The following is a 24,718-nucleotide window of genomic DNA, read 5'->3' on the forward strand; positions in this document are numbered from 1 at the left end:
AAAAGTAGATAGCTACTATGATGAATTATGGTGTGTGTGTGTTTTTGCGCATGCTTTCCCTGCAGAGATTTATCTGAATAAATCCCACCAAATCCCTCTCCTCGCCCCTCCCATCCTCCTGTTGCTGTATCTGTCTGTGCCCTTCAAAATTACAAACGAGAAAAAGTACACAGTCAACTGTCTTTTTGTTTTACACCTCACTGCAAACCAACCAACCAACCAACCCTCTCCCAGTTCCAGCCCTTCTGTTAGCTAACCTCACCCTGATTCCATCCCCTGCTTCCCCCAGTCCCTGTATAACACCCTATATTGTTATGGCCTCACTGAAACAATAGAGCTGGAATGAAGGGCGGAAGGATGTGGCCAAATACCCCATGCTTAAACCTTTTGTCACACTTTCCATCTGTGTATTTGAAATTGTGTAGACTACACTGTAACTCTGATTCACTTATTGTTCTGTGTCAAAGTGTGACTCTGATGCGTGTGTGTCATATTCTGTTGTGTGTGCGTGCGTGTGTGTGTGTGCGCGTTTGTGGGCCTATGGTTGGAGGGGGTGGAGAGTGGGGTCCTGTGGGGAGGTATTTAACAAATATATATGGAATACAAATATACAATGGTATGTGATATGATTGCTATATATTCCGAATAAATTATTGTAGTTCTGCCCGTAGATTTGAACACAAATGTGATACAGCCTAAACAAAATGAATAGTATTAACACATGCATTCAAATTGTGTGTGATGTCATTTATTTCGACGGGATACAATACGTAGTATAAGCTATTCCATCGAAAGAAATGACATCACACAAAATAAAATGAAATAAAAGTAGTGTAAGCTATTATTTTACCGTAAAGGAAGACCAAACGGAAAGAGAGAGGGAAGGGATTCAGAAGAGGGGCATTCCTACGGCCGCCTCCTTCACAACCACCATCCGACAACCATACTTGAATGCTCAAGAATGTAATCGCTTTTTTAATCATTTTGTAGGATAATATCAAGAAACTGTGTTTTTAAAACATCAGTGAATATTTTGACCTTCACTGTTAAACCGAGCATCTCTTCTACAAACGTGGTCTGTATCGATTTCGTCCTACATTTTTATTGTGTTTGTTCATTTCTTTTTTAAAAGACTACATGGATGATTACTACTAATTTATATAGCTTTTTATGTGAAGGGAGAGGATAGAAGAAAATCCCATTCTTTTTAAATGGGCGTCATTTTCTGAAATTCACTGAGTGGAAAGAAAAACCGAGTCTGAGAGGAGACATCCGCTTTATAATGACAGTGGAAGAAGGCCGACATTGTAATCCTCCACACACCAATGCAATAGGATGAGCAGGAATCTGGATGTATTTCTCTTTTTTGAAACTTCAGAGCCTTATTTGTATTCATCGGTGAATTTCAAATGACTGCCTCTTTCGGGGTTATAATCAAAAGGAATGTTATGCCATGAACAAATTCTCCAAACAGAGGGAATACAACATTTACTCGGACAGAACGAAAGCATATGCTCTTCAGCACGTCACTTCTGATAATAAGATATGAAGATCTGAGTACAATAACGTTATCGTACTTTATCCAAGGTTTTCCGATATAGGATGACGAGTCAACTGCACAATAAAAACGAAATAACGGATTGCAAAATCACGAAAACCCCTCACCCTGCTGAAGGTAACCAAGGAAAAGCAAAGGGAAAACTGGACATTAATGCAAACTCTTTTTTACAAAGCCTATAATCGCAGATTATCATCTGAGATATGAGAGAGATGGATTGACATTTTATATTGAAAATATATACATTCTTTGCTTTGTTTTATTATATCAACAGCGAATTTGTTCAGGGAATTTTATAGCTCATAGAAAAACGTTGATGTGTAGCATGCACTTTTCCCCATTATCCATAGGTAAAACCAATAATTACTGTTGGCCTATATTTTGCTTCCATGGTTGGATAGAGTCAGTTGATAGTCATACAATTCAGGGCTGCCTATAAAAAGCTTACTGTAGCCTCCATGCACATTGCAGAGCATCCCAGGAATTGTAGACTAAAGTTAATTTGCCTCTACTGCCTGTAATTGGGAAAGGCTATTTCTCAGGTTATTGAATTACAGATCAGTCCAAAAAATATGGGGAGTGACAGTGAGCTCTACAACAGAGACTTGTCAAAGATGTCTGACGAGGATTTACTCTCCTGCTCTAAAGAAGAGCTGGTGAGTCGACTGCGTAAAGAGGAGTCAGAGAAGATCTCTGCTCTTATCCAGCGTGGACGGCTGATAAAAGAAGTTAACAAACAATTACAGGGCCACCTGCTTGAGATCAGGGAGCTGAAAACCGTCAACCAGCGTCTCCAGGAAGAAAACACAGAATTGCGTGACTTGTGCTGTTTCCTTGATGATGACCGACTAAAGGTGAAGAAGCTGGCCCGGGAATGGCAGCTGTTCGGTCACCACGCAGCCAAAGTGATGCGTGAGGATCTGGGCGGCTACTTGAAAAAACTGGCCGACCTAGAGTGCATGCAGGATGGATTGGTAAAGGAGAATTTGGACCTCAAAGAACTCTGTCTGGTCCTGGAGGAGGAATGTGTCAGCAGGAATGACTCCAGTCCCGGTGGTTCCACTGAGCTCAACCTGCCGTGTATGGTGTCCCGAGACCTGGGAGATGGAAGTTCAAGCACTGGGAGTGTCGGTAGTCCGGACCAGCTCCACCTGGTGTGCTCACCTGATGACTGATGATGGGACAGAGCCGGATACTTTCACTGAGTAGTGAAAGAGCACGATAAAGATAAATATGGGTTGAGGAAATATGTTTAGTTGTTTACAGCATTCATTGGTAGAACACAAACTTGATTGGGATACTTTTTAGAAGATGGCCTATAACACACAGTAACACAGCATCATCTCCAGAATAGCAGTCAATTCTGTTCCTTCTGCACATGCTGCTGTCCTAAAGAAGAGTTGGAAAAGGATCCTCAAGAGAAAAGAAAAAGGCTTTTTCCTGGAAAGAGGGATGACAGGCCCACATAAACATTTGAGACTAAAGGTCAAGCTTTATCGAATGATCATTTCACAATTTTATGCTTTTTTAAAACAATCTTTTGGGAGGTTTTCCTCTGTTCTGTGATTGAGACTATATGTGGTTAATAGTAGCAGGTGTTGGAAGGAGGTTAGGTTAGGATGTTATCTCATGCACTGTACTGATAGTGGACTACTTCGTACTGCATTGCACTGGACAAAGCTATTATATGAGTCCTTGTAGACACATATCTCAATCCAGATTTGAGCCATACTAGTCTACTGTACATGACATCCAAAAGCACTGAAATATTTGAAGGATGAGTGATGATTTTTGTGAAAGACCTTTAAATAACATTTAAATAATGTAGATTATGCATTCAGTCCCTCAGGTCAGGATTGGAGTGCTGTGTGTATGAAATCACAAACTAACAATGAAATAGTATATTATGAACACTGTCTTGGCTGCCCATTGGTTTTACACTGAAAGACATAGCTAGTGTGCCACAGTAATTTAGGCTGTACAATGCACTAAAACTTGTGAGGCACCGCTGGTTTGTGTCCTGCACCTATGATGGTGTACTTAGACCTTCTTCAGAACTGAACGGCCCAGGCTGTTCTCAACCAGCCACTTTTGTGTCAAACTGGAAGCTCGAGACTGGATTTGACATGATGCTGGGAACTAAACAAGACACTTTTACTTTGTTCTTTACTACATTATTATTGTTATGATTACTATCATTAGTACTACTGCTTCACATTTTCTGTCTAAATTGCCAATAGTCAGGATCCTAATATAATGTTTTGTGGTAATTCTGTAGATATATTCTCTCATTGTCATTAACTTGACATATCAGTATTACACCATTAACAAATACATATTTCTGTTTTAAGCATATAGACCATGCTCATGGGTTGGATAAGATTTGCTTTGTTGTTGGCTGTGATTGGTGGGCTGCTTGTAGTGCATTGAAGAGCTTTAAATACACTGGCTGAGACACTCAATCATGTTGTGACCTTTCTTTGTGTGTGTGTGTGACTTTGCAGAAAGACATTCATTTTACATGGTGCAACATGAGTGATTGATTGATCTCTCTACCTGTTTGTTATGACCTGTTTGTCCCAGACTGCAGGCGATTGATGTTCCTGTCCATGTCATACAGCCTGGCATTGTGGAAATGTATCAGTTTTATTTTTGGACCTCTGTTTGCGCAGTGGACAGTAATGCTTTAACAGAGAGCTCATTTTACAGAGAGGAGCACACATAGGCTCTCTCTCCTAAATCTCCTTTTTATTATAACTGCTATCATATGCTCTCTGGGCCTCCTGTGAGTGAGTGAGTGAGTCACTTCATTTGCGAGAAGTACAGTAACATCAGAACTCTGTGTTCAGGAATCAGGGTCATGGCCAATAGATCCCCATTTACCAGACTCTCATTTTGATCTACGTTTTGTCCTCTGCCAGGCCAAAAAATTCTAAACATGACCTCCCATTCAATCAAAAACCCAGATGTCCCGCTGTGACCTCCTTTTCTTCTTGCTTATCTTTCTTATTCAGCCCATCTGAAACGTTAATGTGTTGTTTGTATTGAAGTCAGTTATACAATTATTTCCAGAGAGGAAGCAGAGAGGTAATGGCCAGCTTTCCCCTCCCTTTCCTCCCCAGCCTCCATTACCTCCTTACATAATGTTGCTATGCAGCAACATCAAGCAGGAAACGGGACGTATTCAAAATGGACTAACTAACTAATGGGTGTAACACTAAGGATGCATTTAGTCTTCTTTTTACCCCTTTCATACTGATATTTTAAAGTGTAGAATTTGATTGAACTTTTTGACATATTGATGCAAATATCATCACATGAACATAATCAAACATACTTAACGTCACCAGATACACATAATGTTGTCTTTAAATTTTTTTATTTATTGTACCGATGTCTATGAACACATTTAAGTGAAGGCACTGCCCACTGCACTGACCCACACATCAGTCAAAAGAGACACATTATAAAAAAATATACTACACTCAATAAATACATGTCTATATATTCTATATTTACTCTCATGGTCCTGCCTTAGTTGTCTTTCAAATTTTCCCCAAATAATGCAGTTTTTCATAAATTAAATAAATTATATTGTACTAAACGTACAATATGAGAAGTAGATGAATGCATCTTTTATATAAAAGATAGCTAGCTCACATGAAAGTTTACCTGGCATGCACATACATTTACCCTTAAACAAACCCACAGTGTTTATTACCATGCACTACCATGATGTGGTTCCTACATTACAAACTGGGTGGTTCAAGCCCTGTATGCTGAAAACCATGGTATATCAGACCATATACCACAGGTATGACAAACATTTATTTTTACTGCTCTAATTAAATTGGTAACCAGTTTATAATAGCAATAAGGCACCTCAGGTATTTGTGGTATATTACCAATATGCCACAGCCCTTAGCCGTGGTATATTGGCCATATACCTCACCCCCTTAAATATATCACCATTATTGCCAAAGTACACCGAGTTAATACATTTTTGTTTGCACATTTGCACAGTTCTACATCTTGTGTTTTGAACATAACAAATATAGGTTGTCAGAAGTTATATGCATCGATGAAAACAAAAAAAGTGTAACAATGCAACCCTTTAAATAGGAGTCATTCGCATCACCATAATGCTTTTTGTGAGAATCAGTATTTTAGCTTTTGTGTGCATTTAGTGTGTAGGGGCTATTTGGAAAGTGTAGGCACAGAGGAAATTAAGTAGACCAGCTGCATTTAGCGTATAATTACTGTCGTTATTAAAGTCACCTATGTCATAATTTTCTTCATCTTCATAACCGTCAGTGTTGTCACTCAGTCTTTCCCACCGAGGAAGCCAGTTAAATTACAGTGTGATGATGGTAGGGGAGTTTAGGGAGTGATCTGATTGGTCCCCACTGCTGCTGCTACGGCGATGGGCAATACTACAGGGCTGGGGGTTTCGAGACTGCTGGGCCACACCATGTTGAGAGGAAGATAACAGAGTCGGTAGAGCCTGGGATGAAATAGTGGAACTGGAGTCTAGAGAGCCAGAGGGATAACTGAAGACCAGACTAGCCGTGAAAGGAGTAAGAGATGGAGTAGAAATAAGAATTGGGGTGTGAAGTGACTCAGATTCCATGGGGACAGCAGAGGCAGAGGAGGTCACAGGACGGACAGGGATAGTAATTTTTGGTTTGGGCTTCTCTATCCTTGATTGGCTCTTTGCTGAGCTCCCTGGTAGGTCAGGAAGCTCAGGCTCAATTTTGATACCTCCCAATGAGGGAAGCTCTGAGCTCTGGTCAGAATCTGAGTCAGAGTCTTGGATTTTGCAAATGGGGCGGTGGGCCTCGAGAACCAACTCTAGCTTTTCTTTCTCCTTCTCTAGTTCGGCAATCTCTTTCTGCAGACAGGACTTTTTACCTTCCAACTCATCTGTCTCCTAAGAGAGGGGAAATGAAAGATAAACGGTTAGGGTTGTATTGTCAATCTATTATTTTTCAATTGGTCGAGAAATCCAGTAGTTGATGATTTATAAACTTTAATGATATATAGGTTCATTGCCCCCCTGAAATAAAATTCAACTTACGATTTGCAGCGTGTCTGTCAGCTCCCGTCGACGGTTACGACACTTGGCAGCTGCCTGTTTGTTTCGCTCCCTCCTTATTCTGCGTCTCTCCAACTCCTCTGGGGACAACTAAAGCGAGAGAAAGACATTTGATGAGGCAGAGTTATGACTGAAAAAAAGTTATAATACGTTTTACAACTCAATTGAATAAAGGGGACTGGACTGAATAGCTGTAAAATGTGTTGTGGTGAAATACTACCACCTTGTGTATGAACTGAGCCACTATATTCAAACTTTCAAGATGGCCCTTAATTTCGTAACATCAGAGGCTTTTGTCATTTTGTTACACCCTTTCTCCAATTTCATTTAACATTGTTCATCCAATTTATCCCGCCTTGTATTGTGATGAGTCACTCAGACCCCAATTGTGACTCAGGTATGAGTCATATGACTTGCCCCAGTGAATCATGATAGCCCATTTCCTGTCTCATCAAATTTCAGCTCACTCAACCACACATTCTGAAAGTGTAACAAAGCCAACAGGTATGAAAATAATCTACTCTCAAGGAAAACAAAACCTACTAGTAGTTTAACTTCTTGATGTCTTGCCATCTTACATTTTGTGAACCTGCTCGTGTCAGATATATTTTGGCTCAAACAGGTTGATAAAAGCTCTCATCCTTTCTGGCACTTAGCCAACGTCACACTAACATCAAACGAGTGGCGTATCTTAAACAACGATGAAACAGGTCATTGTACATAGCTGTTCCAAAGTACATAGTTGTCAACCAAAACAAAATGCTTGGTCAACCTCTGCATCATCTGGAATTTCCACATCGTCGCAGAAATCTATCCCGTTCAAAAGATAGCTCTCAGGAATATTTGTTTCTGTAATTTTGTTTTCAACCTATTAGACAAGACGAGTGTGTGGTGAAGTCTCACTGCCATGTCAGACGTATAAAACAGTCACACACACTACAGGATATTACACATGACCGGCGCACTGACTCAACCGTCTGTCTCCACACCTCTGTGAAGTCTCTAGTTGCCCTATTCCCTGGCCCTCTCAGTCCCACCGGAGCACTCTAATTCTAAACCTTGCAGTCGTATCTTTATACAGTGTATCCCTATTAATAAGACAACAACTACATGGAAAAGGGACTACTAAAGACTGTTCCTCTTCAAAGACAACCACTTCTTCAAAATCTAAATGTAGGCCTATGTAGTGTTAAGTGACCTTACGTTTCATGTGCATTTTGGTCAGATATCCACCCACATTCTGGCACAATGCCTATCTACATTTTGATTTATGCTGAAAGTCAATTATATAGTATTACACCCTGCTGGCTAAAGACCACACATATTCTTTCTTACATGTTCATCGTTCCTGCGTCTGGTTGTGCTCCCGGATCTTGCCACTGCCCTTATGACCCCTGGTCTGTAGAGGTGTGGTTGGGAAGGTGAAGGGTTGAAGGGCCTCATTCCTGCTGCAGGTGAGTAAAGAGGACGTGGAGGCCGCGAGGGGCCAGCTGGACCAATGAAGGAGGGCTGGACCAACCACTGGAGGTCTTGGTTGGAAGTGATGGCATTGAGACTGGGGACAAACTGGCTGCCACCTGCCACAGTGAACTTCTTAAGGGAAAGCGAGAGAGAGACAGAGAGAGAAAGAAAGAGAGGAGGAGGTTCGAGTAAGGACATGATGGGTAAACTAACAAACAGAAAGTGATTTACAGCAATGTAATTATTTTGAACCAGATATGTGTCATGGGCAATGGACATGCCTAGTTAAAAAAAAACAAAAAAACATGCTATCCATGCTTTTGACATGGACATAGGTGTGCATCCGGATGTAAAGGCAACAATCTTGACAAAGACGGTGAGCATTGAAAATATAATTTTAAATCCATAATGTGTTCATCAGACAATGGTAATCAAACTGCACCATGGCTATAATACAATTATGAGCCTACTACATTTGTATGTAAATATTATGCCATTAATAACCTATTATTACTACATTCTGCAATTAATATGATTAAGCAATATCATAATTATTGAGGGGAGAAACTTTACACAAATTATGATTTATTACTTTTACTAATGTTTATTAACATAGACCAATATGTGTGCCTACCTGATCTTGTTGAGTAGTTGAGGTGCTGGTGCCCTGGGATACAGCACTCGATCCGGTATTGGTGGACGCAGAGTCGCTGCCTCCTCGGCCCAAGTTCCCAAAGTTTCGGTACATCCTTGATTGTAAACTACTATCCCGATTCACGATGAGTGCAAAGTAATCCTGAGGAGTTTTATGAAGAGCAAGCGATTAAATGTTCAGGGAAAGTGTCAGGTTCACTCATTCAAACGTGGGGCAAACCCTCCTTATTGCGGGATGTTGGTAGGATCCAAAAAGAAAGGGGAATAAGAAAACTGCGAATTCAAATCTTGTTTTCCTATGTATGACTAAATTCTCCCAAATTCATTTGAATTACTTCTTACGTATTGATCATTCCAGTTGAACTGAACAGTAAAGAGTGCTCGTGGAATTATAACACCCAAACCGATTCTATAGTTATTTAACGCCCCTCCCAATTTACTGGAAGTGGTGGTGTCTTGGTTTTTGACTTGTAACTGACCACATGCGGATGACGTATATAACCATATATGGTGAGTTTCCTCCAGAGAGTGTTCCCGGGATTCCTCCATTGACAGGAGCGGAAAGCACGCTCTCTTTGAATTCTACAAGTTTATGCCCCATGCTCGCATTCACATTAATTTTTTACCATACAACTTTTTATAGAATCTATCCAATCGTGTTTTATGAAAATTAATCGTGTCACAGAAACATAGCCTTCTGTCTATAAGAATGCAGTATTGTCATTCATTATGGTGTTCGTTGTATCCTATTATTTATTTAATAATAATATAATAATTGTAAGAAATGTGGCTATTTTAAAAGCTAAGTACGCTATTTAAATGATTAGTCTGTGTGTTAACAATTAGTGAAATAACAGAACGTATTGAGGTTTGGCGCTTAGTTTGGGTACAGTTTCTTCTCTAGGCCACATCAATCAAAGGAACTTTGACTGTAGGACGTGAGTCAGCCGAATGACACTATGTTGATGAATTATTTCACCATTTCAACTTTGCCAGTAGCCGGCGGTTTTTATGTAGTCTACCATCAAAAGCTTCAATAAAAATGCTAAAATCCTAAATGTACCCCGGTTCCTACAGTAGTGGCTGAGATGCCGCTAAACAGCTGCAGTCCCTGCTCTCCCTTATGGATCTATTGGGCTTGAGTTCCCGACATGGTTGACTCATCTGTTGTGAATAAACGAATAGGCACCTTATACTAGGTTGTCTCTTAGGATATAGAGTCAAATTTGATTTCATTGTGTTCAAAATAAGGCTAAAACTATTAGTAACATTAATTATGATAAATTTATACGTATTGAAGATACAGTGAATCACGACTGTTGTATCAGCATCTTTATCATTTGAAGCATTTTGCTCGTAGTGTTGTTTTATCACTCACCACCACCATCATAATGAGATTATAGACATGAGTGAAGTTGAAAGATGTTCCCTTCAGCATGGCATTTGTGATTTATGCGTCACAGTGACCGAATTACTACTGCCACCTGCTTCTTTAAAAGTGTACTTTGCCTGTATTTTTTCTCTATTTCAATGGGGAGACATGTGCTCCTCTTTCTCTGTGGTGTAACCATAAGGATGTGACACCTTATCACGTGGTTGAGTGTTGAAGGAGAGTATAGGGGGAGGTAAAGATGACTTCGTGCCTCTGGAATGCCGTTGATGACACACCCTTTCTGTCTCTCTATGACATGCCGCAACATGCTGGCAGGCCAGGCTGTATCTATTTTTTTCACACCAATTGGCTCAGAGAGGCATCATTAATGCATCACAGGCGTAGACTACGTGTACATGCAGGTACAGTACGCATAGTACAACCATGCACACCCACCACTTACACACCCATTCTCATAATCCTTATATTTATTATATTACATTATCTAGGTGAAAGCTATGCTCCCTTATTAATGTCACCTGTTAAATCCACTTCAATCTGGTTAAAGAAGGCTTTTTAAGCCTTAAGACAATTTATTTTATTTATCCGTTATTTTACCAGGTAAATTGACTGAGAACACGTTCTCATTTGCAGCAACGACCTGGGGAATAGTTACAAGGGAGAGGAGGGGGATGAATGAGCCAATTGTAAACTGGGGATTATTAGGTGACCGTGATGGTTTTTGAGGGCCAGATTGGGAATTTAGCCAGGACACCGGGGTTAACACCCCTACTCTTACGATAAGTGCCATGGGATCTTTAATGACCTCAGAGAGTCAGGACACCCGTTTAACATCCCATCCGAAAGACGGCACCCTACACAGGGCAGTGTCCCCAATCACTGCCCTGGGGTATTGGGATATTGTTTTAGACCAGAGGAAAAGGTGCCTCCTACTGGCCCTCCAACACCACTTCCAGCAGCATCTGGTCTCCTATCCAGGAACTGCCCAGGACCAACCCTGCTTAGTTTCAGAAGCAAGCCAGCAGTGGTATGCAGGGTGGTATGCTGCTGGCACATGGATTGTGTATGTGCGCCATTCAAAGGGTGAACAGGCAAGACAAAATATTTAAGTGCCTTTGAATGGGGTATGGTAGTCGGTGTCAGGGACAGTGATTTGTTTCAGGAACTGCAATGTTGCTGGGTTTTTCATGCTCAACAGTTTCCAGTGTGTATCAAGAATGGCCCACCACCCAAAGGACATCCAGCCAACTTGACACAACTGTGGGAAGCATTACAGTCAACATGGGCCAGCTTCGGGGGTACACATATTTTGCAGATCTTGTTGCAGGTGCAGCGAAATTATTGTGTTTGTAGCTCCAACAGTGAAGTAATACCTAACAATATAAAACCATACACACAAATTCAAAAAATAAAAATAAAGGAATTAAGAAATATCAGAAAGAGCAAAGTCAGAGTTCGGAATATAAATATATAACAGGAGGCAGCTGAGAGGAGGACGGCTCATAGTATTGTCTGGAACTGAGCGAATGGAATGGCATTAAACACATGGAAACCACGTGTTTGATATATTTGGTACCATTCCTCTAATTATGATACTGCAATTACCACGAGCATGTCCTCCCCAATTAAGGTGTCACCAACCTCCTTTGACATATATAAATATATGTATATGATGGTGTGTATGGACAGTATATGAATAGAAAAGCTGTGTACAACAATAGCTATATAGGATGAGTCTTGACTAGAACATGAAGTGGGTAAAACAGTATTTCAACTTTATTAAAATGGCCCACGTTTATTGACCATGTACATAGGGCAGCAGTCTCTAAGGTGCAGGGTAGAGTACCAGGTGGTAGCAGGCTAGTAACAGTGACGAAGTTCAAGGCAGGGTACTGGGCGGAGGCTGGCTAGTGGTGGTGACAATTTAACGTTTTGATGGCCTCGAGATATAAGTTGTTTTTCAGTCTTTATGTCCCAGCTTTGATGCACCTGTACTGTCTCTGCCTTCTGGTAGCAGTGTGAACAGGCCATGGCTCCGAAGGCTTAAGAATTTTGTCTTGGCCTCTGAGGTTGAAGAAGACTGTTGCGCCTTCTTCACCACAGTGTTGGTATGGTGAGACTATTTCAGGTCCTCAGTGAAGTCAGTCTTCGTGAATCATGAAATGTTCATTACATATTCATCAGTTCCTTCAACCTAGGCTGAAGATGGATTCATTACACTGAATCTGTTGATAAACGTTTTGTCTGTTGCAAAATCTGCTGCTAAAACGTTTTGCAACAGAAACTGTTTACTCCAAAGATAAATCTTTGCTGTTTTTAAACAAGTTATAACTTTCTCTTTTGTCACTTTTTACATTTACAAGTTTACATTTAGTCACCATGAGTCACTGTTTCAGAAGCCATCATGGGCTACCTTCTATAAAACTATTGCTAGCCATAACTCGATGCCAATCCATCTCTTTATCCAAAGAACAGCAAGGATTTCCGTTTGAAGTAAACGGTTTCTGTTGCAAAACGTTTTTCAACAGATTTTGCAAAAGACAGAATGTTTTGCAACAGAATCGGCGTAATGAATACACCCCATGCATAGGTTGAAAGAGCTGATGAATATGTAATTCAGAGTTTCCTACTGTGCTCTCTTTGGTTTAATGAATAGCGAAGACTGATATCCCCGAAAACCAATCCGTGCACAGGCTGAATCTTTATTTTGGACCAATAGAAGTATTTTGCTTATCCACGCTGCCACGCAGGCACAGAAGACGACCATTAATAGCTAAGGTAAAGTAAAAGAGGCGGGTTCTAGGAAGCACCATAGGACACGTAGGTAGATGTAACGTTTTGCTTTTTAAATAGTGAATATTGTATTCCATGAGTATGTCATAGTTATTGATATGTATTTTTTATAAACACTCTTGTACATTGAAATATGTTATTCTGCTTTAATTAACTGTCAATTGTGTTCACACAAATGGTGGCAAAACCTAACCAGCTTTTCAGTTAGCATTCGGTAGCTAGCCCCAGACGAGCAGCCAAGAGTAACGTTGACGACGAAAAAACTGCTAATTAACGTTAGCTGGCTACGTACTACTAGCCAACATTGAAACATAGCTGGCTAACTAACTTCTGGATGCGAAGATCCTGCGACGTATAAAATTGCGTTGCAACACGTTATCAAACCCAAACATTGTGTTTCTATTTTTAAACAGGTGTTTACAATGGACCTTCCACATCATGGCTACCGAGCAAGTGGTAAGTAGCTAGCTACATGTTATCTATGTTATACAGCTAACTAATAATGTAGCTTGCTAGAGTTAGGTAACGCTTCCAACACACCGACCTGGTTTTGGTACACCGGATGTACCATAATTTCCAATGGAACGCTGGGATTGCTTTGCAGTGCGTTGCATACGTTAGATTTTTCGAACGTATGCGTCAAACTATATGCTTAGACTGCTTGACAGAAATGGTAGTAGAAGGTGAATGTTGAACTGTGTTGCATACATACCCAGATGATGCTGTATACTATTTTGCGCAATAACTCTTAGAATACACCAAAAGTGTAATCGAAAGTATGAGTCAAGCTTTAAACTTTGACGGCTTGACATAAATTGTAGCAGAAAGGGAATGTTGAACTTTTGTTGCGCACATAACCAGATGATGTTGTTTAGTATTTTGTACATCAACACTGTCGGTGTGATCAAGGCATTGAGCTTTTGTTGGACACGTATCCAGATTAGGACTCCCGAGTGGCACAGTGGTCTAAGACACTGCATCTCATTGCTAGAGGCGTCACTACAGACCCAGGTTCGATCCAGGGCTGTATCACAACCAGCTGTAATCTGGAGTCCCATAGGGCAGCGCGCAATTGACCCAGAGTCGTCTGGGTGAGGGGAGGGTTTGGCCGGTGTAGGCCATCATTGTAAAATAAGAATTTGTTCTTAACTGACTAAATTAAGGTTAAATAAATATAATGCTGCATACTATTTTGCGCAATGAAGCTATCGATGTGATCAAAGCCTGAGGCTAACATTGCATCCCGCATGGCATGACTATTGTTTGTAGTTACAGGTTTGATACTCATATTGTCACTCATAATTGCCTTAACTGTTATGTAATTGTCATACTTCACCCTAGCCCATTCATAGACTAACTGAACCAGAATCTGTGCTTTACATGCTGACTAGACTGGGCACGTGCATGTTGATTTTGTCCATCCACAACAGATGTGACCAGGACACACAGGTTGAAATATCAAAAAGATCTCTGAACCAACTATATTAATTTGGGGACAGGTTGAAATGCATGAAACATTCGTGGCAATTTAGCTAGCTTGCTTGTCGTTGCTAGCTAATTTGTTTTTGGATATAAACATTGGGTTGTTATTTTACCTGAAATGCACAAGGTCCTCTACTCTGACAATTAGTCCACAGATAAAAAGGTAAACCTAGATGGTTTCTAGTAATCGCTCCTCCTTCAGTCTTCTTCTTTGGACTTTATATGGCGGTTGACAAACAACTTTAAGATGCATTACCGCCACCGACTGGAGTGTGGACCTCAGTTCATCTTTCAATCACCCACGTTGGTATATGATCCTAAAAATTACTGAGGAGATGGGGGAGGTGGGACTTGCAGTGCCTGGTTACGCAAACACTCACGAGCAGTTTGGATGAAGTTATTGAATAACATGTATGTGTACATTTATTTTGCAATGCTCGTGCACGTAATGCAAGCGGTGTGGTCAGCATGTTAGACCTCTAACGCACAGAAAGCTCAGACTCAAACTCCTTTTCACCAATTCTGCAAGCATTGTAATGTCAAAATACAAAATGTAAAAATACTAGATAACCAAATGTGGAGTTTTACTAAGTAACTATTTTCATTTACTTCTGCTACGGTTGGTATGTATTTCCCAAAAGGTTCTAAATTATAATGTACATTATAACGCTTGCAGAGCTGGTGAATGGGAGTTTGAATCTGAACTTTCTCATTGTTCGAGAGGTCTCTAATGCACAAATACTGATATTTTTTTTGTTGCTTGCACCAAACACATTGCTTGTTTTTTTTTTTGGAATGTCATGTCAGCGCAAAATAAAAAAGGTTAAATTACTACATTATTATTTTTTACATTTTACCCCTTTTTTTCTCCCCAATTTCGTGGTATCCAATTGTTTTAGAAGCTACTATCTTGTCTCATCGCTACAACTCTCGTACGGGCTCGGGAGAGACGAAGGTTGAAAGTCATGCGTCCTCCGATACCCAACCAAGCCGCACTGCTTCTTAACACAGTGCGCATCCAACCCGGAAGCCAATGTGGAGGAAACACCGTGCACTTGGCAACCGCCACAGGAGTCACGATGAGACAAGGACATCCCTACCAGCCAAGCCCTGCCTAACCCAGACGACGTTAGGCCAATTGTGTGTCGCCCCACGGACCTCCCGGTCGCGGCCGGTTATGACAGAGCTGGGCGCGAACCCAGAGTCTCTGATGGCACAGCTGGGGCTGCAGGCATCACTACAGACCGGCTGCGCCCTTAACCACTGCGCCACCCGGGAGGCCACTACTTCCCTTTTTAATGGGGTTAGGGGTTCCCACATGGCCATATTTCCATACAGCGCTAGTTTACAGAAAACACAGGAGACCGTCGACTCCTTGTGCTAAATAGTTAACTGCGTCGCCAAACATTTTTGTGAAGACGGATGCCACAAAGTGTTGTCCCTGAACAATGCTGCAACTGTGTTAAGTGTACAGTAAGTGTATAATTTGTGAAATTATTTTGATGCTTTATGTTTCTAGAACCGTACCTCAATTGAGAATCGATTCATGTTTAGATGGAGTATTTGGCTGTTTTGGCCAAATCTTACACACTACCCTACTCTCCCCCACTTCTGTATCTTACACACTACCCTATCCTCATTCCCATTTGTCCCTCTGTAGCAAAGCCAAGAGCCCGTGCAGCTCCCCCCGCCGGGGACCCTCTCCTCTTTGACGATACCAGTTCGGCAGCACCACCAATGAACAGTCAGGGTTTCTACACCCCTGGGTACAACATGGGAGGGGCTCCAGCTGGAGGGCCAGGAGGTGCTGGGGTTAACAACCTGTTTGCTGACCCAATGGCCAGTGCAGCCATGATATATGGCTCTTCCCTGGCCAACCAGGGAAAGGATATTGTCAACAAGGAGGTGAGAGAATCACACTACAGACTGGTCTCATTCTCATTAGGGTGATGGCCACGTTCCAGCAAATGAACAGTTAAATAGACTAGAGTTGCTGCTGGTGTGCTGCATTCACCTGTGGGTCCTTTCCGATCCGCAGCTGAGGTTTTATTAATGGACTTCAGCCAGATAGGATGGTTAGGGTAAAGCTGTGCATGAGGTAGCCACATGAGCTATAGAGCTGGTCTGCGTCTATTACTTGATTCAGTTTGTGCCTGAGGGAGCCTACTGTTCACCTCTTCCATAATTACTTCCTTAGAAGCCTGGATGAGACTTAGACCATTTCCTAGACTACAGTCAAACCCTTGTCTAGCTTGGCTCCTGAGTGGCGCAGCGGTCTAAGGCACTGCATCTCAGTGCTAGAGGCATCACTACAGACCCTGGTTCGATTCCAGGCTGTATCACAACCGGCTGTGATTGGGAGTCCCATAGGGCCCACAATTGGCCCAACGTCATCCGGTTTAGGGTTTGGCCGGGGTTGTTCCGTCATTGTAAATAAGAATATGTTCTTAACTGACTTGCCTAGTTAAATAATAAATAAATAGCTGTATAACATTTACCCACTTAACGAGTTATTTGCCGACCCGTGCTTATTTGGTGACGCTTTTCCAATATCTGAGCCTTTATCCGTAATTGGTAGACGTATCTGATTAGGAAATCGTTGTTTGCGTTGCTTAGCAGTGCCCAAAAAATAATTAAATCTAATTGTTGGATGCTACCACCCCCTCCAAATCGCTTTGCGCGGACAACTGTCTGTTTCACACCTGTTTGCACTAGCTAATCAGCCTCACGGGCGAATTAGAATGGCGCATGTATGGGCAAACATTGACATCCATGTTTTGATTTGGAAGTGGCTGGTGCGTCTACCAATTGGATTTAAATCTTTCTACGCAAACAACGATTTCCCAATCAGAACCGTCTGCTGATCAAGGCTCCGATGTCGGAAAAGTATAGCCTCAAACAAGCATAGGCACTGGTCGGCAAATAATGAGACTGTGCCAACCAACTTTGATTCCACTTATCATGACAGTTAGAGAAATTAACCTGTGCAATCTCTCTTCAGATCAGCAGGTACGTGTCTGTGAACAAGCTGAAGTATTTCTTTGCCGTCGACAGCAAATATGTAATGAAGAAACTTCTGCTCCTCATGTTCCCATACACACACCAGGTAATCAAGTCATTTTATTACACCAAACGCACCATGTCACGTTCTTGCACATGATGTTCTACAGAGTATGATCCTCAACAGCACTGTAGCACACACTGTCTCCATGACCTTGACACACCAGTCTTGGCATTCCTCCTTCGTCTCATGTTCTTGTACATATCAGATAGTTGGGCCTCCAAACAAGATAATCACTCTTTAATCACCCTGCTAGCAGTGTGTGTTGGTGTGTGTATTGGTGTGTGTGTTGATGTGTGTTGATGTGTGTGTTGTGGTCACAGAAGATTAGAATTTTCTCTAATGTTGCAGGCGTAAAAAGGACCGATGATGAAGCACAATTGCAATCTTTATATTAACAAGCATGATATGTTTGCACAAATTACCCTTCTCAGATTAGGAGACATTGTTAGACATTCTGTGCCCTGCTAAATGTTAGATCCAGTAAGAACTATATGTCTGTGCTTCTCTGTGATGTTGTGTAAATACATTTCACATTTTGTCGTAATGTCAATAGGACTGGGAAGTTCGTTACCACAGAGACACTCCTCTTACACCCAGGCATGACGTGAATGCACCCGACCTTTACATACCTTGTAAGTATGTTTTATTGATAGGGTATATCAGTAAGATGTTTAATATTGAAGTGACGGACTATGAATTGATTTGATTTATTACTGTATTATTTTTCAGCAATGGCTTTCATCACCTACATTTTGCTTGCTGGGATGGCCCTTGGCATTCAGAACAGGTTACATCAACTACTATTTCTTTACAAGTGTTCAAACAAAGCCAAGCAAATGTATGATTTCTGGAGTGTTAGATACAATGTATTAATTTAATGACACTATTTGTCTCATTTTGTTTATGAATCAACCAACTAATGTTCTCCCCCCCTCATCATTATTTTCTCTTCTTCAATGGCAGGTTCAGTCCAGAGGTCCTTGGTCTGTGTGCCAGCACTGCTTTGGTGTGGGTCGTTATAGAGGTCTTGGTCATGTTGTTGAGTCTCTACCTTCTCACGGTTCACTCTGACCTATCCACGTTTGACCTCATTGCCTACAGTGGATACAAATATGTGGGGTAAGGGCACCATTAGATATATAGCTAAGTTTCCATCCAATTGGTGATTGATTTTCATGTGAATATTCCAAAATCTGCATGAAGAAAATATGTGAATTTTCCCACCAGTGGTGTGTTTACACCAAACAAACTTGTTGCGAATTAAAATCAGTGCGCGATGACGTAGTGCGCACAAAATGTACTTTTTCGCTCACGCTTTCATGTACCGAATAAAAATGTAAAGTTCAATGTGTTTCCATCACATTTTTCAACTCTACTGATGGTTTTGTCTCGCATGGTTCCGTTAAATAGAAAACGTTGTCTACTCTGGTCTTACGTGCTCTCTAGCCAACAGCTGGCAGATACATAGCGGGTAGGTTAGTCTATATTATGAAATTATTATGGATAAGAGCAAGATATTTGTTATGGGGGGGTCAAACAGCAGTCAAGCATTGATCATCATGTCAACAGAATAAAACCCTCAATATTTTATTGGAAATGAACATCAAGATCACTGTACACTTTCACCACCCTGTGAAGTTCATCATAAGTGGTTTAATCTGTTGCCTAAAATGGCATGGTTTCCTGAGTCATAGTGGGAGGACCACCCACCATATCATCGTATGAATCCAAGTTTATGTGACGGTTATATCAATATTTGCGTATAAAGGTGTTTCCAACGCCATTTCTCACATAATTAATTTTACAGACGCAAAAAGATCCCACCATGTCGAATGAACATTCTTTCTGCATTTATAAAATTCTACCAAAACTTCCTGTTTCTATCACAGCTGTCGTGATTTTTATTTTTTATAAATACGGTATGACTTCACTCGGATTGAAACGTGGTTTATGTTATCTACACTCGATAAGAGATACTTTTCTTTTCTTTTTTTTACCTCAAGTTGTTACATTTTGCAGCCGTTACTGTGATACCCCTGAGTTTAAGGATGCTTCTTTATTTTAGGATGATTTTCACAGTGCTGGGTGGTCTGCTGTTTGGCAGTGATGGTTACTTCGTGGCTCTCGCCTGGTCATCGTGTGCTCTTATGTTTTTCATTGTAAGTACTTTAGAACTCTGTGGAAATGTGTGTTAAGAATTATTCTGAATTTTTCATACCTAATTATGCATTATAGTAAACATGTTGACATAGTTTAATACGTTTTTGTGTCTTTAAACTTCATGTCCAAGAGTTAACAGCATTTTGATCATATCACCAGGTCCGTTCTCTCAAAATGAAGATTCTGTCGTCTCTCTCCCATGACTCCATGGGGGCTGGGGCGAGTGCCAAACCAAGACTCCGCCTGTACATCACCGTGGCCACCGCCGCCTTTCAGCCAATCATTATCTACTGGCTCACCTCACATCTGGTCAGGTGACCTGATATGGGGTCTGATGCGGAGGTCCTTTGGTATCGAACTTTAAAAATAAAAATAAAATTTAAAAAAAAAACGTAAAAAACACTGATGCTTTCTACAAATTTGGTTCTTCTGAGTGTCACTGTTACCTGCCTTTCAGCTCATCTGCCAGAGAAAAGGGGATACTAGATATCGAGCTGTATCTTGTGTTCAGCTTGTGGGTTAGTTTTAAATGAACATTTATTTTTGACTCCTCTACAGTGTGAGACTTTTGTATGCAAGATGCATCGCTTGTCAAAATGGAAGGCTTTTATGTTTTCTCACCATGAGTGTTTTACTGAGTCCTTTTTGGCCCTCTTATTTATAGAGAAAGAAGGGTTTTGTATTCATGAAATTGGAATATGATTATGAGAAACATTTCACACCACACTCCAGTTTTCCTCTAAAGTTTCCTGTGTATATTGTCCATTTGGGCTTACCAGAAATGTTGCAGTATGGTTAAATGTAAAATGATGGAGCTACTCTGAGGATGTGCTACCAGTGCACTCTTATCTTCCCCATTTGTCCTTCCCTGTTAAACCCTCCTTTATTATGTATCTAAACTTTATAGAGCATGAACAACAATCAGTGTTATGTTTTTTGTAGAAAAATAAACATATTTAGCTTTGAATTTTAACCATGCCTCTGTCTTTTTAACTGAATGTAAAGTTTCAATGGAAAAATGTCTGTTGCTCAGTTTGATAATCTTTGACCTTGAATTTGGAATGCTGTGACAGTCATATCTGGAAAGTGGTTTGTCCTCTCCATTTGTTGGGAAAATAAATACTGAACTGTATCTTTAAGGCGGGAACGCGCAGGTGACGCGCAACCTGCAAAGCGTCCTTTTGGTTTCCAAGGGAACACTGGAACGGATAGAAGGCAGACGGGCAGGAATTCGATTCTTCGTATGGATATCAGACAATATTTTAAACTTTTGAATAATATATTTTGCATAATTCGAGACTTACCGATATACCCTGAACTAATACGTTGCTTTATTGGTAAGCAATGCATTGTTTTTTTATACTCTGTTTTAAGTGTTTATGTCAGCACCTGAGGGGGAGTTTAACAAAAGACTGCTTGACTGATTGTGCTAAATGTAACTTTATATTCTACCGCCATTTTCCGAAGAATGAGCACATTGAGCAGCATTGTTGAGCACCATGTGGCTTCATGAGCAGTCTGCTTTATTTACCCTTTAGAAATAAAAGTAGTTTTCTATTCAAGACGATTTTATGTATCCACCTGTGCAATGCCTTTTTGCTGGTGTAGCTGTTTGAATCTGCTAGTATAGCTAGCGAAATCATTCATGCAAAACCAGAAGAAAAAGGGGGAGGACTTTGTTCAGACTTTTCTTAATCTTTAACTTGATGTATGTTTTTATATTCTTACCAACTGAATGACCCTGGTGCAGGGCAGAGAGTAGACAGACTCACAACATTTAGCCACTAATTAATTCAGTAAGACCACCTGATCTGGTCTACCAACGCTGTTATAAATTGGGTTTACTAACGTTTTTCTAATTGTGGAACTACATTGCTGTTAACTTGAGCTACATGTTTCGCTATGCCTTTGAAATGTTTGACTGCTCTGCTTTGCCCAACAGATCATCTATTGAATGAGTGTTTAAGAAGTCTGCTGGGAGAGAGATGGAGAGTGACACTCACACACTGCCACCCCTTCCTACATCTCTTCTTTATCCCACCACTCTCTACCAGTCCCCACCTTTCTCCTCTCTTCTGCAGACTTCTTCCACTGTCCATGTTTCACTCCCTCTGTCTCCTCTGTCGATTCCACCATGCCCTACTTGGCTTTCCCCCACAGCCCCAGTTTCCATTCACCTCAAGACTGAATCTCTCTCCCCTCTTTTAGACTCCCTGTCCCCCCCTCAGTTCCTTGACGGACAAAACTTACACTGCCTCAACTCTCCAACCACATCTGACCAAGATGACTTGACCTGCCTCAACTGGTTACATCAAAGAGGCAATTTGCTTCCCCTGCAGCCCTTGCCCAAAACAACACCACTGCCCCAGCTGGAGCCCCAGGATCCCATACCTACCCAAAACCACCTTTCCTCCCCATCCAAGCCCCCTTACTCCTTCAGCAGTCTAATCTTCATGGCGATAGAATACTCGCCAGACAAGAGGCTCCCAGTGAAGGGTATCTATGACTGGATATTGAACAGCTTCCCCTACTACAGAGCAGCACCTGGGGGGTGGAGAAACTCTGTTCGGCACAACCTGTCCCTGAGTAAGAGCTTCTGTCGGATTCACAGGGACAAGAACCAGGTGAGATGTGTTCACTCGTCTTCAATGTGCCAATTGCATTAAGTTTCGCTTTTTGTTTGAAATAATGGTGTTTTGTGATATCGAAGATTGCGTATGATGTGTTTTTTCAGTCTGTGGGGAAGGGCTCACTGTGGTGCGTGTGTCCAGAATATCGATCCGCTCTTCTGGAGGTGCTTAGGAAGACCCAGTATTACCATAGCACTAACAGCAACTTACTAAACAACCCTGCATTGTGAGTATGAACAAACAGTTAACTGCAGTTTAGTTCACAGTGCCAAATCTCACAAATCCTTCTGTGACTACCACATATTTTTGCCCAAATTCCTGTTGTTTAACGCATGTGGGTTAATGATTTGTCTTACAATAGCAGGCTTATCACAGCCCAGTCAAAACCTTACCAGTAGTCCAACTAACTGTATTTGTCTTCCCTCTCTGTCCTGTGCAGGTTGGAGGGAGCTGATTATGGAGAATCTATGGTGTGTGACACTGTGGCGATCTCAGGTTAGCCCTCTATCACTAAGCATGTCAGCCTCCTAGATCTTGATACCCACACTAAAGTTTGTGGGCAAACTATAAAGACCCAGACAGTATTGTAGTGCTTCGGTTCCCTCGTAATGTTTAGTCATAGTTTAATTGAGGAACAACTGATCTATCTTTTACACCTTAATTCACCTGCTGAATTTTTTTTCTACCTCTTTACTCTGCATGTTGCATGGTTGGTGGGTTTGTGTGCTGTTGTCTTGGCAACAACCTTCTATTACCTTGACAACCTATAGCCACAGCTACACGATGGCTCCGCCATTTGTCACTCTCTCTTTTAGTGCAGTAACTCCCTACATTCCACTCAGAGAGGGATCGTTTACATGGTATGCACTGTAATGCATGGCTTTTCTATCTCTTTTAAAGCTTTTACATAAATTGCTCTACTCTACTGTATACGACACTATTATAAAACATTTGCACATTGCACATCAACAATGTATGATGATACCTATAATGTATGTTGACATGCCACATTTTTCAATGTACAGTACAAAAACAAATGATGGTCTCTTGTCACAGATTCCCTTTCTCAAACCCTTCCCCTCTCCTCCCCCTCTCCCCCAGCCTTGACCTCAGACAACCCACCTCTCTCCTCAAATCCACCTTGCCCTCTGACCCCTGACCATGAGGAGCTTGTCAATATGGAGGCAGTGGAATATGAGGAAGAGGTTGGTGAGGAGATGGAGAAAGACCCCCTGTCAGACAGCGGCTACATAGAGTTCCATTACTACCAGTATCATCAGTACCAGTATCTGGTCCTGCCCGGGGACACTGAACTAGATCTGGAGACTGTAGAGATCCTGCAGCTGGATGCTGAGGCCCAAGAGGCTGCTGGGTCACTTCTGGACCTGGCAGGGGGTGGACATTAGACTGATCTACAGATAATGACATGCAGTGGGGTCTAAACAAAATGACCGGCCTACACTGTGATGCAAGGAGATTATGTGCAACCTGAGTGATAGAAATTGACAATTTGCTGCTGTGTGTTGACACTGCCTGAGATTTGATTTGCTGTCATGAAGTGATATAGCTACTATGATTGCAAATCCAAGCCACCCAACCTGATGCACTGAATCACATTAAGCCACTCACCACATTAATTGACATAAACCAAATCTTGGCATATGCTTTTGGTACAAATGAGGGAGAAAAAAGATTGATGCTGTACCGATATGATGATACGAAGAATCAAGACCTCTGTATTTTGATGGAATACTTCCGATGAATGATAACATGAGAAATCTACTGCCAGTTAATCCACTCTCAGATTCAGGGAACAAAGAAAGTTATGTTTAATCCTCCCGAATCTTTGTCTGTTCATGATTAACATATTTTTTTTATGTTTTAGATTTTATAATCTCTTTACCAGGGGCAGCATTTATTAAACACGTGTTCTTGCGGAGAATATATTTTATAGGCTGTCTGATTTGTTTGTTTAGAAAGAAACCTTAGACTTCTCAATCCATCTATTTTTCACTTCTCAATTTAACAATAAAGCACAAAACTCTTTTAAAATATAGGACTGGTCATTTTTTATGTGTCCCAAACCATTTTATCATGTAAACCTTTTTCAAATACTCAGACAATGACAGGATTCAATGGGCAGACGCCATCTAGTGGGGGGAATTGACTGGCTATAACAAAGTATTAACATTTGTATTTGGGTACCCATCTAGGGATTATGTCAAAACACAAAATGTACTTGATAAAATCAATAATCCAGGTCATCTGTAGATTATGGCGGTGTATTAAGTATTTTTTTAGGATCCCCATTAGCTCCAAAGACTGACTATACTACAATAACAATTCACATTGTAGACAAATGTTTTGCCCTATGTAAAAAAAAATATATATATATATTTACACTACCGGTCAAAAGTTTTAGAACACC

At 41.1% G+C, this 24,718-nt stretch overlaps 4 protein-coding genes across 11 annotated transcripts; 3 read left to right on the plus strand and 1 right to left on the minus strand.

Moving 5' to 3' along the window:
* Positions 1-866: 866 nt before the first annotated feature.
* LOC110504981 (coiled-coil domain-containing protein 85B) lies at positions 867-4,078 on the plus strand. Its single transcript, XM_021583900.2, has one exon. It carries the CDS (start codon positions 2,131-2,133, stop codon positions 2,731-2,733), a length of 603 nt encoding a protein of 200 aa, XP_021439575.1. The 5' UTR covers positions 867-2,130; the 3' UTR covers positions 2,734-4,078.
* A 639-nt stretch (positions 4,079-4,717) lies between these two features.
* On the minus strand, positions 4,718-9,188 carry LOC110504980 (fos-related antigen 1). 2 transcript variants are annotated; one of them, XM_021583899.2, is made up of 4 exons: positions 8,749-9,188; positions 7,989-8,243; positions 6,636-6,743; positions 4,718-6,488 (listed from the first exon to the last, which is right to left on the minus strand). In XM_021583899.2, the coding sequence occupies exons 1-4, from the start codon at positions 8,860-8,862 to the stop codon at positions 5,913-5,915; spliced, it is 1,053 nt and encodes a 350-aa protein (XP_021439574.1). In that variant the 5' UTR covers positions 8,863-9,188; the 3' UTR covers positions 4,718-5,912. The 2 variants fall into 2 exon arrangements, with proteins under 2 accessions (XP_021439574.1, XP_021439573.1); XM_021583898.2 differs by having other exon boundaries at positions 7,989-8,246.
* A 3,560-nt stretch (positions 9,189-12,748) lies between these two features.
* On the plus strand, positions 12,749-20,633 carry LOC110504982 (protein YIF1A). 4 transcript variants are annotated; one of them, XM_036969839.1, is made up of 9 exons: positions 12,749-12,939; positions 13,368-13,410; positions 16,097-16,341; positions 17,438-17,542; positions 18,054-18,132; positions 18,230-18,287; positions 18,464-18,619; positions 19,566-19,659; positions 19,820-20,633. In XM_036969839.1, exons 2-9 carry the CDS (start codon positions 13,377-13,379, stop codon positions 19,976-19,978), a joined length of 930 nt encoding a protein of 309 aa, XP_036825734.1. In that variant the 5' UTR covers positions 12,749-12,939; positions 13,368-13,376; the 3' UTR covers positions 19,979-20,633. The 4 variants fall into 4 exon arrangements, with proteins under 4 accessions (XP_036825734.1, XP_021439576.1, XP_021439577.1 ...); XM_021583901.2 differs by having other exon boundaries at positions 12,927-12,985; XM_021583902.2 differs by having other exon boundaries at positions 12,934-12,981.
* Positions 20,634-20,816: 183 nt separating this feature from the next.
* Positions 20,817-24,344, plus strand: LOC110504984 (forkhead box protein N2). Of its 4 annotated transcripts, none has more exons than XM_021583906.2 (5): positions 20,817-20,997; positions 21,869-22,284; positions 22,395-22,516; positions 22,730-22,785; positions 23,347-24,344. In XM_021583906.2, exons 1-5 carry the CDS (start codon positions 20,904-20,906, stop codon positions 23,694-23,696), a joined length of 1,038 nt encoding a protein of 345 aa, XP_021439581.2. In that variant the 5' UTR covers positions 20,817-20,903; the 3' UTR covers positions 23,697-24,344. The 4 variants fall into 4 exon arrangements, with proteins under 4 accessions (XP_021439581.2, XP_021439579.1, XP_021439580.1 ...); XM_021583904.2 differs by having other exon boundaries at positions 20,820-20,997; positions 21,603-22,284; XM_021583905.2 differs by having other exon boundaries at positions 20,823-20,997; positions 21,603-22,284; positions 23,392-24,344.
* Positions 24,345-24,718: the final 374 nt, after the last annotated feature.

Source organism: Oncorhynchus mykiss, chromosome 31 (assembly GCF_013265735.2).
Source record: "Oncorhynchus mykiss isolate Arlee chromosome 31, USDA_OmykA_1.1, whole genome shotgun sequence".
Lineage (NCBI taxonomy): Eukaryota > Metazoa > Chordata > Actinopteri > Salmoniformes > Salmonidae > Oncorhynchus > Oncorhynchus mykiss.